This window comes from Hyperoodon ampullatus, assembly GCF_949752795.1.
Source record: "Hyperoodon ampullatus genome assembly, chromosome: 3".
Classification (NCBI taxonomy): Eukaryota; Metazoa; Chordata; class Mammalia; order Artiodactyla; family Ziphiidae; genus Hyperoodon; species Hyperoodon ampullatus.
In genome coordinates this window covers 147,059,907-147,072,884 of record NC_136916.1, presented here as the reverse complement: position 1 = coordinate 147,072,884, position 12,978 = coordinate 147,059,907, and the positions used below count along the sequence as shown (strand labels likewise).

The 12,978-nt window shown below is 55.3% G+C and overlaps 1 protein-coding gene across 16 annotated transcripts in view; it reads left to right on the top strand.

Annotated features, from left to right (window-relative positions):
- ACTN1 (actinin alpha 1) overlaps window positions 1-12,978 on the top strand; it is a gene marked incomplete at its 5' end in the record, with an annotated part of 97,792 nt that overhangs the window by 83,840 nt on the left and 974 nt on the right. For 4 of the 16 annotated variants that reach the window (XM_079700747.1, XM_079700743.1, XM_079700738.1 and 1 more), the window contains 9 exons: window positions 3,066-3,216; window positions 3,698-3,806; window positions 4,313-4,453; window positions 5,558-5,740; window positions 6,034-6,168; window positions 7,250-7,429; window positions 8,391-8,537; window positions 9,498-9,578; window positions 11,340-11,498. In XM_079700747.1, the coding sequence (XP_079556873.1) occupies window positions 3,066-3,216; window positions 3,698-3,806; window positions 4,313-4,453; window positions 5,558-5,740; window positions 6,034-6,168; window positions 7,250-7,429; window positions 8,391-8,537; window positions 9,498-9,578; window positions 11,340-11,498 (1,286 nt within the window). Of the gene's footprint in view, window positions 1-3,065; window positions 3,217-3,697; window positions 3,807-4,312; window positions 4,454-5,557; window positions 5,741-6,033; window positions 6,169-7,249; window positions 7,430-8,390; window positions 8,662-9,497; window positions 9,579-10,049; window positions 10,116-11,339; window positions 11,499-12,978 lie in introns of all 16 variants that reach the window. The other 12 variants (XM_079700746.1, XM_079700739.1, XM_079700736.1 and 9 more) reach the window with 12 other exon arrangements.

Sequence of the window (12,978 nt, the reverse complement as noted above, 5' to 3'; positions counted from 1 at the left end):
TTTGTTTTGTTTTGTCTCTTGCTAGTTCCTTGACATTAGGCAAGTTCATCAGCCTTTTGGTTGCCTCAGTTTTCTCATCTGTAAAGTGGGGACAATAATAGTACCAACCTCATAGGTTTATGAGGGTTAAATGACTTAATACATTAGATGCACGGAAAAGAGTTCCTCGCATAGTACAATGCTATATATGTGTTAATTATTCTTGTCACTATAATGATTTCTTCTTCCCTGAATTAGGTTGGGGTTCAAACCCCGACGTTGCCACCTTGAAGCAGTGTAACTTGGACCAGTGGTCTTGTTTCCTTGTCTATTACATGCAGGTGATGATGTACCCCCCCCCCCCCCGGATTAGTTTCCTAGGGCTGCAAATTACCATAAACTGGGTGGTTTAACAGGACAGAAATGCATTCTCTCACAGTTCAGGAGACTAGAAGTCCTAAAGTGAATTGTCATCAGGGTTGGCTCCTTCTGGAGGCTCTGAGGGGGAGGTTGTCCAATGCTTCTTCCCCACGTCTGGTGGTTGCTGGCAGTCCGTGTTCCTTGGCTTGTAGCAGCATCACTCCAATCTCTGCCTCCATCATCACGTGGCTGCTTCTCTCTGGGTCCCTGTGACTCAATCTGCCTCTCAGTTTTCTACTAAAGACACCAGTCATTGGCTTTAGGGCCCGCCCTAATCCAGTATGACCTCATCTTAACTAATTACATCTACAAAGACCCTATTTCCAAATAAAGTCAGATTCTGAGGTTCTGGGTTGGACATGAGTTTTGCGGGGACACTATTCAACTCAGCATACCTCCTCATGGGGTTGTTATATGCTTACCTATCATAAGTGCATTTTATGCTTAGTTGGGTGCCTGGCACATATAACACACTCAGTAAATGGTAGCCCTTGATATCTTCCGTCCAATGCCTGCCCTTTTCCTGTTTCTGGCCTCCCACTGTAGTAGCCTGGAGCCCTGGCCTTAGCACCTGTGTGTCTCCATCACTCTGACCTGGAGGTTCTTGGGGCCACGTCTGGTGTCTGCTTGTTGGCAGCTAAGGTTAACTCCAAAGGGAGAAGATCATACCTGGAATGGTCTTTTCCTCAGAACCTGGGTTGGGGCTGGAGAGGGGGCCATGCTGCTGATATCCTAGGGCCATGCAGCCTTTTCACCTGGAGCCCCTGGGGCAGACCAACTGGCCAGTGGAGCTCAGTGCCCTAAGACACCCCCACTCAGCTCTGTTGTGATCGTCAGACATTAGGCTGGAGACAAGTAGGCACGGCCACTTGGGGGTAGCACGGCTTGGTGGGGGATAGGAGTGTGCTTGACTCAGCAGAGGGAGTTTGCTGAGCTTTGTATACAGTGATATGAGGCTGCTGCCCCACTTTCCACTGCGCATCTTCGGAGCTATCTATCCAAGCGTGGATGTGCGGAGTAGAAGGGGGATGGTGGAAATTGCACCTGTTCACCCACATGCTCCTATCGTGTCCTCTCCGGAGCCAAGGAGCAGCTTGCCAAAAGGTACAGAGCAAGGATTGGCCCCACCAGCTTGCCAGCCACCAGCAAGGTCATGAAAGGTGCTGGCATGCCTGTAGTAGATGCCGGCACAGCTGCTGGGCACAGCAGTCTGGCTACACATACTCACGCTTGACAGTGTTATTGCCCGCTTACCCGGGAATTCCATTTCTTGAGACTGTCTAAAAAATTAACCCTGGGACTTCCCTGGTGGCGCAGTGGTTGAGAGTCCGCCTGCCGATGCAGGGGACACGGGTTCGTGCCCCGGTCCGGGAAGATCCCACGTGCCGCAGAGCGGCTGGGCCCATGAGCCATGGCCGCTGAGCCTGCGCGTCCGGAGCCTGTGCTCCACAACGGGAGAGGCCACAACAGTGAAAGACCCGCGTACCGCAAAAAAAAAAAAAAAAAAAAAAAAAAAATTAACCCTAAGCATGGCTGAAGTCACGTGTCTGGGATGTTTGCGATGAGACCATCTACAATAGTGCAAGCTGAGGGGCCTGAACGCCCCATGGTAGGGCAATGAGTGGTTACGCCAGTGATGGTTCAGCCATGCGACAGAATGTTATGCAGCCGTCAGAGTGGCTCATATAAAAGCCGCTGGAGCCAGAGTAGAAACTGATGATGTGCTGCTGAGTATTTTAAAAGCAGGAAACCTTATGTATATACACCCGATGGTTTTAACACAACATCCATATAAGGCAAGACTGAAAAGGAGCAGATAAGTAGGCTCATCTGTGATATTTTTTCCCTAAACTTGTCATATTATTATTCTGACATAGAAAAAAGAGTAGAGAGAAGGAAAGAAGCCCTCACCTCACAGCCCAGCCTTCATTTACTGAGAGGGGCTGAGCATCCCTGAGGGGTGCAAACACAGGAGGTGGGAGTGCAGGCAGGGCCAGGTCAGCCCCTGCCCTGCAGCAGCTGCTTCCCAGGGTAGCTGATAACCATCATCTAACAACAGTCTGGGAGGTCATTTCTCATCCCCTTTTCCTCCTGGGAAACAAAAATCCAAGAAATCCAAGTGTGCCTTGCCCCTAAAAAGGGAGGGCAGTGCACCTGATGATTGGAGAAGATTCTGGCCACTGATGGCTTATGTGCAGAGTGCACTGGACACGCTACCCACACTGAGCGTAATTGAGGGGAGGGGTCCCTGCCAGGCTGCTGGGGACCAGCAACTATGACTGGAGAAACTCTGAAGATGGGGTATCCCTGAGGGGCTTGGCTTGTTTACCACAGGCATAGATCATTGTTTCCTGCTGTTTATAAAGTTCATGTTATGCCCTAACTTCCCCTCCTGGTCCGGCATAGCCTTTGTACATCACCACCCCCGATGGCCCTGACATGCTCCATGGAAAGTAATGACTTTCCCGCCCTTGCCCCATCGTGGATGGGTGTTCCAGTTGCACATCTGCTTTCTCGAACTGCAGATAATGGATCATCGCGTAGGGCACGCCTCCTCGGGATGTACCAGAAGTGGAGCTCCCGGGCCCTGAGGGGTGGGTAGTTGGGGTCAAGAAGGTGGGGCCTCCCGGCTCCCGCCCAGCCTTGTGCCCTGTCTCTGACCCCAGGCAAAGAGGCCATGCTGCGACAGAAGGATTACGAGACGGCCACCCTCTCGGAGATCAAGGCCCTGCTCAAGAAGCACGAGGCCTTCGAGAGCGACCTGGCCGCCCACCAGGACCGCGTGGAGCAGATCGCCGCCATTGCGCAGGAGCTCAAGTAGGCCCAGCCCAGCGGGCACAGGGGCACTGTGGGAGGTGGGAGCGTGGCCTGAAAAGTCATCAGTACAGAAGGCTAAAGACGTTCCCCCCAGGTGGGGAATAGCCTGTGACCGTTCTGTCCCAGGCCTTTGGTCCTCACCTGTAACTAGTGTGGGACCAGAGGATGACCAAGTCTTGGCTCTGAGCTCTTGGCTGGTCTTAGTGGCTTCCTGTCATTGGGCATTGGGGTCAAGACTGGCATGGCCTACAGGCAGGGTTGGGGTGGGGGCACTTGCAGAGGAGAACTGGCCTTCGCTGGTCTCCTGCCAGCGGTCTCCTGAAAGCCAAGGAGTTGAGAGTGGGAGGGGAGTCCTGGAAGGTCTTCATGAAGCGAGCACACCTGGCCTTCCAGTGCCACCAGCACCCCAGCCCCAGGGAGAGGAGAGCAGGCCACGGAAGTCACCTGGGTCATCTGACTCTTCCTGTCTCCTCCCTCCCAGTGAGCTGGACTATTACGACTCACCCAGTGTCAACGCCCGGTGCCAAAAGATCTGTGACCAGTGGGACAACCTGGGGGCCCTAACCCAGAAGCGGAGGGAAGCTCTGGAGGTGAGGGCCCCCGAGGGAGATGGAGGCCTGCCTTCAGTAACTCTGTGTGCTTCTTCCAGCTTCGTGACTCTCTTTGCTCTGGGCTAAGAGGCTCCACTGGGTTCCCCGGACCTTCCCCAGGCCTGGCCTGCCTGTGGAAGGCCCACATTGACCCTGGACTTGGCCTTTGCCCTGATGAAGATGTCCTAATCCCCATCCTCCCAGTTTAGTGTACTCAGCCCCACCCCAGCTGTTTGAGAACTTTCTTGTTCTCCAAACCATACTCTCTGGGGCCCAGGCTGGGTGACTCAGTTGGGGGGTGGTCCATACACCCCATATTAAGAACCAGTGCCTCAGAGAGAGCCTGTTCTTTCTGTCTGAGTTAGTCTTGTGCTTCCAGACCTGAACCCCTTTGAGCTGGCCGGGAGGATCTCGAAGGCTGTTGGGAATAGGGGTGGGGGGACGTGGTGATTCTGGACATGACTTTGCTAAACACCTCCCCACCCCCATGCCATTGGCACTCCCAGCGGACAGAGAAACTGCTGGAGACCATTGACCAGCTGTACTTGGAATATGCCAAGCGGGCCGCACCCTTCAACAACTGGATGGAGGGGGCCATGGAGGACCTTCAGGACACCTTCATCGTGCACACTATCGAGGAGATCCAGGTGTGCTGCCGCCCACCCTCGCCCCCGGAGGCCGGCTCCCCAGCTGCCCACGGCCCACACTCCTGCAGCACTGCCCCTGTAAGGAGAGGACTGAGCGTAGCATCCCCAGGATGTTATAGATTCGAAAGCTTTGCAGTTTATGTATTTTGACTCAGTAATATATGCACATGGTATAAAATCTAAAAGCTAAAAAGGCTAAGCAGTGAGTTCCCTTCCTTGTCCCCCAGCCCCGAGTGCCCCTCCCCAGAGGTGAGCAGTATGACCACATGGTCTCTGTATAGGCAAGCACATTTATTTATTAACATGTTCTTCTCCACATCCCTTTATTTATAAAAAGTTTATTATATACTGTATCCTGAGCCTTATATATATACATATATATATATATATATATATATATATATATATATATTTTTTTTTTTTTTTTTTTTTTTGTGGTACGCGGGCCTCTCACTGTTGCGGCCTCTCCCGTTGCGGAGCACAGGCTCCAGACGCGCAGGCTTAGCGGCCATGGCTCACGGGCCCAGCCGCTCCACGGCATGTGGGATCTTCCCGGACCAGGGCACGAACCCGTGTGCCCTGCATCTGCAGGCAGACTCCCAACCACTGCGCCACCAGGGAAGCCCCTGAGCCTTATATTTTTAACCTAACAATTATCTAGGAGCCCATTTCATAGCAATAAGCTGTTCTTTTGTACAGCTGCAGAGTGTCAGACGAAAAAGGTTTTGCAAAGTGCTGAGGAACGTGTGTTGGGGGAGGTCACCTGAGGAGCAGCCCTGGAGCACCCCTTGTCCCCGACCTGACTGTGGGGTGGTGAGCGCCCCCCAGGGGGTTGCTGCTGACTTCACCAGTCCTGAGCGTGAAGCTGTCGGCACCTTCCCGTGACCAGCCCGGCCATCCTGGTGCTCAGCCGCGAGAGCCCTGGCTTGATACCGCTGGGCCTCCCAGCTGGTGTGGGGCCGGCCTCCAGTGGCCCCTCCACCCACCTCTACCCTGGGGCCTGCAGGTCTCCCTTGTCTCCTCTTGCCCACGGGAGGCACCAGTGACTGGGAGGGACTTCCCTCCCAGTCACTGTGCTTCTCCTGCATGCCTGTCTATGTCCAGGGACTGACCACAGCCCATGAGCAGTTCAAGGCCACCCTCCCCGATGCTGACAAGGAGCGCCTGGCCATCCTAGGCATCCACAATGAGGTGTCCAAGATTGTCCAGACCTACCACGTCAACATGGCGGGCACCAACCCCTACACAACCATCACGCCTCAGGAGATCAACGGCAAATGGGACCATGTGAGTCCAAGGGCTGGGTGGGGCATTGGCGGAGCCACTGTAAGTTTCAGAGGGGCAGGGATTTTTGTCTGTGTGTGTTGTTGATTTTCACTGACTTTTCATTGATTTCATTGTCACATAGTAAGTACTCAGTATCTGTCAAGTGAATGACAGTGAATGAATGGCTGAATTTCTAGAACAGGTCAATGTGTTCACTGACTGACCCCTTCCCTTCACGGCTCTTCCATTTCCTCTTCTGAAGTGGGGGCAGATGGCTGGCCCATCCCAGTGTCCCATGATTGTTCCTGCCCCAGGTACGGCAACTGGTGCCTCGGAGGGACCAGGCCCTGATGGAGGAGCACGCCCGCCAGCAGCACAACGAGAGGCTACGCAAGCAGTTTGCGGCCCAGGCCAACGTCATCGGGCCCTGGATCCAGACCAAGATGGAGGTGGGGCCCATCGTGGGAAGCAGGGAGAGGGTTTCCACCCTTCCCAGCACCATCCCAGCCAGTCAGGCTTGCCCTGTCTCCTCTGGGACGAGACCTGTGGGGACTGTGGAGTCTGGTCTGCTGCCCTGTGGGTGGGGCCGGAGTCTATGCGAGGAAGGCCTGTGGGGTGATTCCGGTGTCTTGGTTTGAGAGCAAAGACCCACACAGGGACACCACTAAAGAGTCACATGAGAAGGTCCCACAGAAGGAGCAGTGCCTAGGTGATGGACTCGGCTTGCCCTTTGGCTTATGTGGCTGACCAAGTCTCCCTTCCTCCTGAGTCGTGAGCTTGGTCAGACAGGGTGATCTCCCCAGAGAGAGAACCGAGCTTTGGGCAAGCGTGGAATTTTTTGCTGAATTGTTGGGCCAGGTATTGGGGTGATGTAGATAAGGAAGGGACACTGTGTGGGTTAGAGCATGGTGTCCCTCTGAGCTCCTTGAGGGCGGAGACCACATCGAGTTCATGTTTGTGTCTTCCCTGCATCCCACCCCCACCTGCTTAGCACATTGTGCATAGTAGGTGCTCAGGATATATTTGCTGAGTTGAACTGAGTGCACGGAAGGTACTTTTACAAGCAAGGTGTGTTTACATGGATGAAAGACTGACAGAAACGGGGATTAGTCCTGGACCACGGAGACAGGTGGGATTGAGGTGGGCCAGGCAGGCATCCTAGGAACAGAGCAGCAGGAGCACGGCCATTGAGAAGGTAGGTGAGGTGCGCTGAGCCTGTGAGGAACCCAGCTCAGTGGGAGCGTGCCTGAGATGGATGGTAGCCGGGAATAGGCTTGGGAAGGGAGTTGGAGCCGAGGGGTGAACACTGAGGTTAGCAACTGACCTTGCATCCCCTTCCTGAGGCTCAGAGGGGCCCGAGAGATAGGAGGTATTCAGCCGGTGATAACAGTGCTGGTCATACTCCTTTATGATGCTGTTTCCATGCCAAGAATCATCTGAGGGGTTGGCCAATGACCTGGGGGCCCCAATCTCCACCCCAGGGGCCCAGAGTGGGGCGGTCTGACAAGGGCCTCCTTCCCGGGTGAGCAGGAGATTGGGAGGATCTCCATTGAGATGCACGGGACCCTGGAGGACCAGCTCAGCCACCTGCGGCAATACGAGAAGAGCATCGTCAACTACAAGCCCAAGATCGACCAGCTGGAGGGCGACCACCAGCTCATCCAGGAGGCGCTCATCTTCGACAACAAGCACACCAACTACACCATGGAGGTGGGTGGCACCAGCCTTGCTTCTCCAGAGAGGGAGCCCCAGGTCCCCTTCTGCTCCACCATCCTGGGCTGGGGTCGTGGTGGGGGGTTACCCGTCACCCAAGAAAACTGGTCATAGTAGGATAAACTCTGGCTTTTAAGTGAGGGGATACTCGCTTCTCCTCACTCCTGGGGCTCTGGGTCTTCAGTCCTCAGTGCCTTCTGAATTTCCCGAGGAGCTTGTTGAGAATGCAGATTTCCAGGCCCCATCTCCAGAATTTGATTCTCTAGGTCTGGGATGGGGCTCAGGCATCTCAATTTTTTTTTTTTTTTGGCGGTACGCGGGCCTCTCACTGTTGTGGCCTCTCCCATTGCGGAGCACAGGCTCCGGCACTCAGGCCCAGCGGCCATGGCTCACGGGCCCAGCTGCTCCACGGCACGTGGGATCCTCCCAGACGGGGGCACGAACCCGTGTCCCCTGCATCAGCAAGCAGACTCTCAACCACTGCGCCACCAGGGAAGCCCAGGCATCTCAATTTTTAACAAACAGCCTGGTGATTCTGAGGCTGGTGGTCTCCAAACACTGGCCTGACATCTGCTTTCTAAATGACCTACTTGTTTTGACCGTGAAGGCATGTGTGTGAGGTTATGGAGTTGGATATTCAGGGAATTACCCACTTTTTTGTCCTTTAGTTTTTCCTGCCGCCAACTTTGCCCTCCTTCCTGACCTGACCACACTGGTCATTGTGGTCTCTGCCATCCCAGGCAGAGGCCACCACCCTCCTGTGCTTCCCGCTTCATCATCAGGGTCCTCTGTCCTGGTGGGTTGTCCTTGTCCTAGTTCCCCTGCCTCTGGTGACCCTGTAAATCTGGACAGAAGGCCTGGTTCGATTGCTTTGGCCATTTTGGTGGTCAGGGGAAGGAGTAGGCAGGGGTGGCCCAGGCCTGGGACCCCTTTGCTGACAGGCCCTGCCCACCCCCAGCACATCCGCGTGGGCTGGGAGCAGCTGCTCACCACCATCGCCAGGACCATCAACGAGGTGGAGAACCAGATCCTGACCAGGGATGCCAAGGGCATCAGCCAGGAGCAGATGAACGAGTTCCGGGCTTCCTTCAACCACTTTGACCGGGTGAGCCCCGCCCCCTGCACTCGCTCAGGGCAGCCCCAGCCCCTGCCCCAGGGCCCTGGAGGGCACTGCCCAGCACGTGGGCCTGCTTCCTGGGCAAGTAGAGGGGGGATGGCCGGGAGGAACTGTTGTCAGCCTGCCCTGACTGCACCACACCAAGCCAGCCTTAGAAGCTGTCCTGGTATCCCATGAGCTTCCCCGCTTTCCTGGAGAGAGTGCTCGCATTGTGAGTTAAGGAGAGAGCCTTTGACCCCTGACCCTTGGTCTCCTGCGACCAGGAGTCAACCCCCCCCGGAGCCAGGCTGCCATAGCCTCAAGGGAAGGCCTGCTGTCCCCTGGCTGTGGGGACCATCCCTCGCCTCTGCCTCAGGACAGAGCAGGGGGTCCCTCCCGCCCCCGGCCCCCTGTAGCCTTTGGGACACTCTGCGGAGGTGTCAGAGTTGTCAGTCCTGGGTTCTCCTCCTAGCTCTGGGACAGGACAGTTCTGCGTGGGCTGCCCCTCCCAGTGCCCTGGGGCTTCGCGGTGGCCACAGGGGGTGGGAGCATGGGCTTAGGTGCTACCCAACGCCCCCCTGCCTGCTTCACTGCCCTCCAGGCACCTGGGTGGGTGGAACCCTCCTGGAAACCCCGGTCTGGGCAGCAGGGCCGGAGGTGGGCTGGGCACTTGTGAGGCAGCTGCTTACCCCTGTGGCTCACCGTGCTCCCCTGTGGCCTGCCTTCCAGAGCAGGGCTGAGTGTGCCAGGGAGAGGGCCCCTGGGCCTCGTCTGTGTGTCTAACCGTGTGCACTTTTATTTCCTCCTCCTCCCCCGACCCTCCACCCTCCGCCCTCCCCATCCGCATGCCTTTGTCCCTGTGTCTCCCCACACTCGCTACCCTCCACCGGGGCATGGCCCACCCCTCCCCTCACGGCCTCCACCTCCCTGGCACCGCATGGCTCGCTGGCTGGCGCACGGCGGCCCCAGGATCACTCCGGCACGCTGGGTCCCGAGGAGTTCAAAGCCTGCCTCATCAGCTTGGGTTATGATATTGGCAACGACCCCCAGGTACTCGCCTCCTGCATGGAGCACGCTCAGGGGTGGCGTCCGGGGCGAGAAATAACGCGTTTCTCCTTTTTCTTTTCTCTCTCTGTCTGGATCTCCCTGTCTCCCCTTTCCTGTGGGCCGCGGGGCTCGTCTCCTCCTGCTGTCCCCCCCTGGCCCGTGTCGGGCTCCTCCCCCCACTACTCCGACCTCTGCCCTCGGTTGTCTTTCGTGGGAACCTGCTCGGTGCCCACCTTCCTCCCTCCTCGCCGCTCTCCATCCTGTGGACGGATTTTTGCATCTCCCTGCTCTGTCTTCCTCCTTCCTGTGGACTTTTCCCCCGGATGTGTATTTGCATCTGCTCCTCCTACATTCCTCTCCCCTTCCTGACCCCCAAACCGTACACCTCGACCTCCCCTCTGGCCACCTGGGCCATGTCTTCCTGGCCCTCGGCCGGCCCTTCCTCCTTGTGTCTCGGTGCCACTGGCCCCACAGAAGAAGACAGGCATGATGGACACGGATGATTTCCGCGCCTGCCTTATCTCCATGGGTTACAACATGGTAATGTAAACCCCGCTTTCTGGCCAGGGGCAGCCAGCTGACTCGAGAGGCCGAGTCCTGGCCGTGGCGGGCTGGAGACCCTCAGGCTCACGGTGCCCTCCCCAGAGGGGCCTCAAGATTCTGGTCCATGGGGAAGATGGCGCCCTGAAGGCTGAGCCCAGCTGCAGGGCCTGTGTGTGTCCCAGAGACCTGGCCTTCTCGCCTCTCTCTGCTGGTTTATCTTTTGATATTTACAGTGGAGGTGGGCCTTTTCTCTCCCACTGTGGATGGTGGGGCTGACTCCAAGGCTGCCAGGAAGGACTGGTGGTGGGCGCTCTGGGTGGGGCTTGGTTCTGATTCATCTCGCGTGGGGCGTGGAGATTTCCACCTCTGCCCGTGTGACGGCTCCAGCCAGGTCTGCCGCCCCTTTGCTGTTTCCTCAAGCCCCTCCCCAACCTTCTCAGCTGCCAGCCCTCGTGCCGGCCTTCTGAGCAGGACAGGGGCCTCAGCCAGGCAGCCCGGCGACGCCTGGGCTGTGGTGCAGAGTGCAGAGCCCGTGGGCTGCCCAGCAGAGGGGCAGGGGCACGGGCTTTAGAAACAGGGAACCCGGGAATAAATCCCAGCTCTGCCATCACCAGCTTGGGGGCCCGGATAAGGTGAGGGGAACCCTGCCCTACTGTTGTAATGGTTAAATGAAAGAACTCTCGTGAGTGCTGTGCCCATGTCTGACACATAGAAAGTACAGTATGGTGGAGGCAGACCACCCAAGTTCAAGTCTCAGCACTTCTACCTACTGGCTGTGTGACCTTGGGCAAGTCACTAAGCCTGTCTGGGCCTTAGGTTTCTCATCTGGAAACCTGATGGAAAGAATAAAATAAATACCTACCTCATATGGTTGTGAGGAGGGTTAAATGAATTATATACACAGCACTTAGAATAGTGCCTGGTATATAGTATATGCTATGTGAGTGTTAGCCATTGCTGTCATTAATTATTATCAGCATTATCATTTCTGCTCCAAGAGGAATCAAGGCATCCGTAGAGGGTGGGAAGCCTGAACTGGGTCTTCACTATTGGGTATTATGTTCCTATCATGCCCTCAATACAACCCAGGTTAGGTCAGGGGTCTGCTTTGCCCTCTCTAATAGCCTCAGGCTACTCTGAGCCTGCAGGGGCTTCAGGTCCATAAAGAGAGGAGACCGTGGCTGAGAGGATGACAGGCCTGGGATTGGCTCTTCCCTCCAGGGAGAGGCAGAATTTGCACGCATCATGAGCATTGTGGACCCCAACCGCCTAGGGGTAGTGACGTTCCAGGCCTTCATCGACTTTATGTCCCGTGAGACGGCTGACACAGATACAGCAGACCAAGTCATGGCTTCCTTCAAGATCCTGGCTGGGGATAAGGTGCGTTTGCTGTGGTGTGGGCACCATGCTGGGGCGGACTGATCTGGAGGGGTGGTCGTGAGCACCTCCACTGCTCTTCCATCCCCCCGCCCCGGGCCTCCTTGCTGTCACCTCTACCCATTTCTGTAATGTCTTGGGATCAGCTAAGGCATTAGGACACAGCGTTAGCTTAAGGGGGTCCCCTGCCAGGGACACTGCATGTCATACTTGTGATGAGATACTGGTGATGAAATGATGGGTGGTGGAGGGCAGTCCAGTCAGGTGGAGTGTGTGAGTGGGTGATGGAAGGTCCATCTGGGAACTTGGGCTTCGCCCCTATATCATTCTGGGCACAAGGTATGGCGTATAGGTGGGGAGCAGGAAGGAAGCGTGTGTCTCATTTTTCTACCCTGAGCAGCAGTCAGCTTCAATTTTCCAAATCTCCCAAGTTCCCTGCAGTGCCCTGCTTGACAGTGGAAACGTGGGAGCATCCAGGGGAATTTGGGGGCAGAGGCATCTAGAGGCCAGGTTCCCTTTCTGAAAAATTCACAGGATAATCCTTATGGCATCCTTCCTTAGCCAATAGGGAGTATAGTTTCTGCAATGTTTCAATCTATATGGAAATAAAGACTCAACCCACAAAGTGGTTCCTAAAGGTCTGATTTAAGTTCGAGGACAGCATGTTAGAGTCAGCACTTTGGAGCTGGAAGAAGCCACCTCCTTGAAGTGACTCATTTTGTAGAGGAGGTCTCCGGAGCCCAGAAAGGGACCTGGTCTTCTGACTTTTGAAGTGACCTGAGGGCCAGCCCCTCCCTCCTTCAGACTGGCTCCTGGGGGACTCTGGCATAGGACGGGTTCCCGCCGTGTGGGTCAGAGTCCCTGAGCTCCTGTGGAGCCTCAAGCTCCCAAAAGAAGTAGCTTCCAAGTAGACTTTCATGGGCAAGCCCAAGGCGGGGAGAAAGCAGAGACCCAGACTGGGAACCAGGCCAGGTGGGGTCAGGTCCAAATTTTGCAGACACGGTTCAGACAGCTGTCTGTGGCGATGATGCTATCTGATGATGATTGACACTCATGTAATTTGCAGGAAGTGGGTGATGTCCTCGGAGCCCAGCTGAGTGGGTGTGGGGGGCCCTACTCTGTCCCACCAGATTCGGTGCTGCTGATCCTGCTCCAGCCTGTGGTCGGGGCGGGCTAGAGCGATACGTGGAAGATTACAGGTGCAGTTAGCACTTCCAGTTAGCTTGGAAACCGCCTCAAGTAGTTATAGAAGTGGAAAACTTATAAGGGGATTTAAATATACACACACACACACACACATATGTATATGGTTATATATGTGTGTATATATCGTATATATTTATATACATACACATATATACATATGTATGTGCAATATACATGTGCATGTATGTACACACACGTATATGGTTATATGTATATATCTTACATATTTATATACACACATGTATATGGTTATATATGTGTATATGTATATATATAT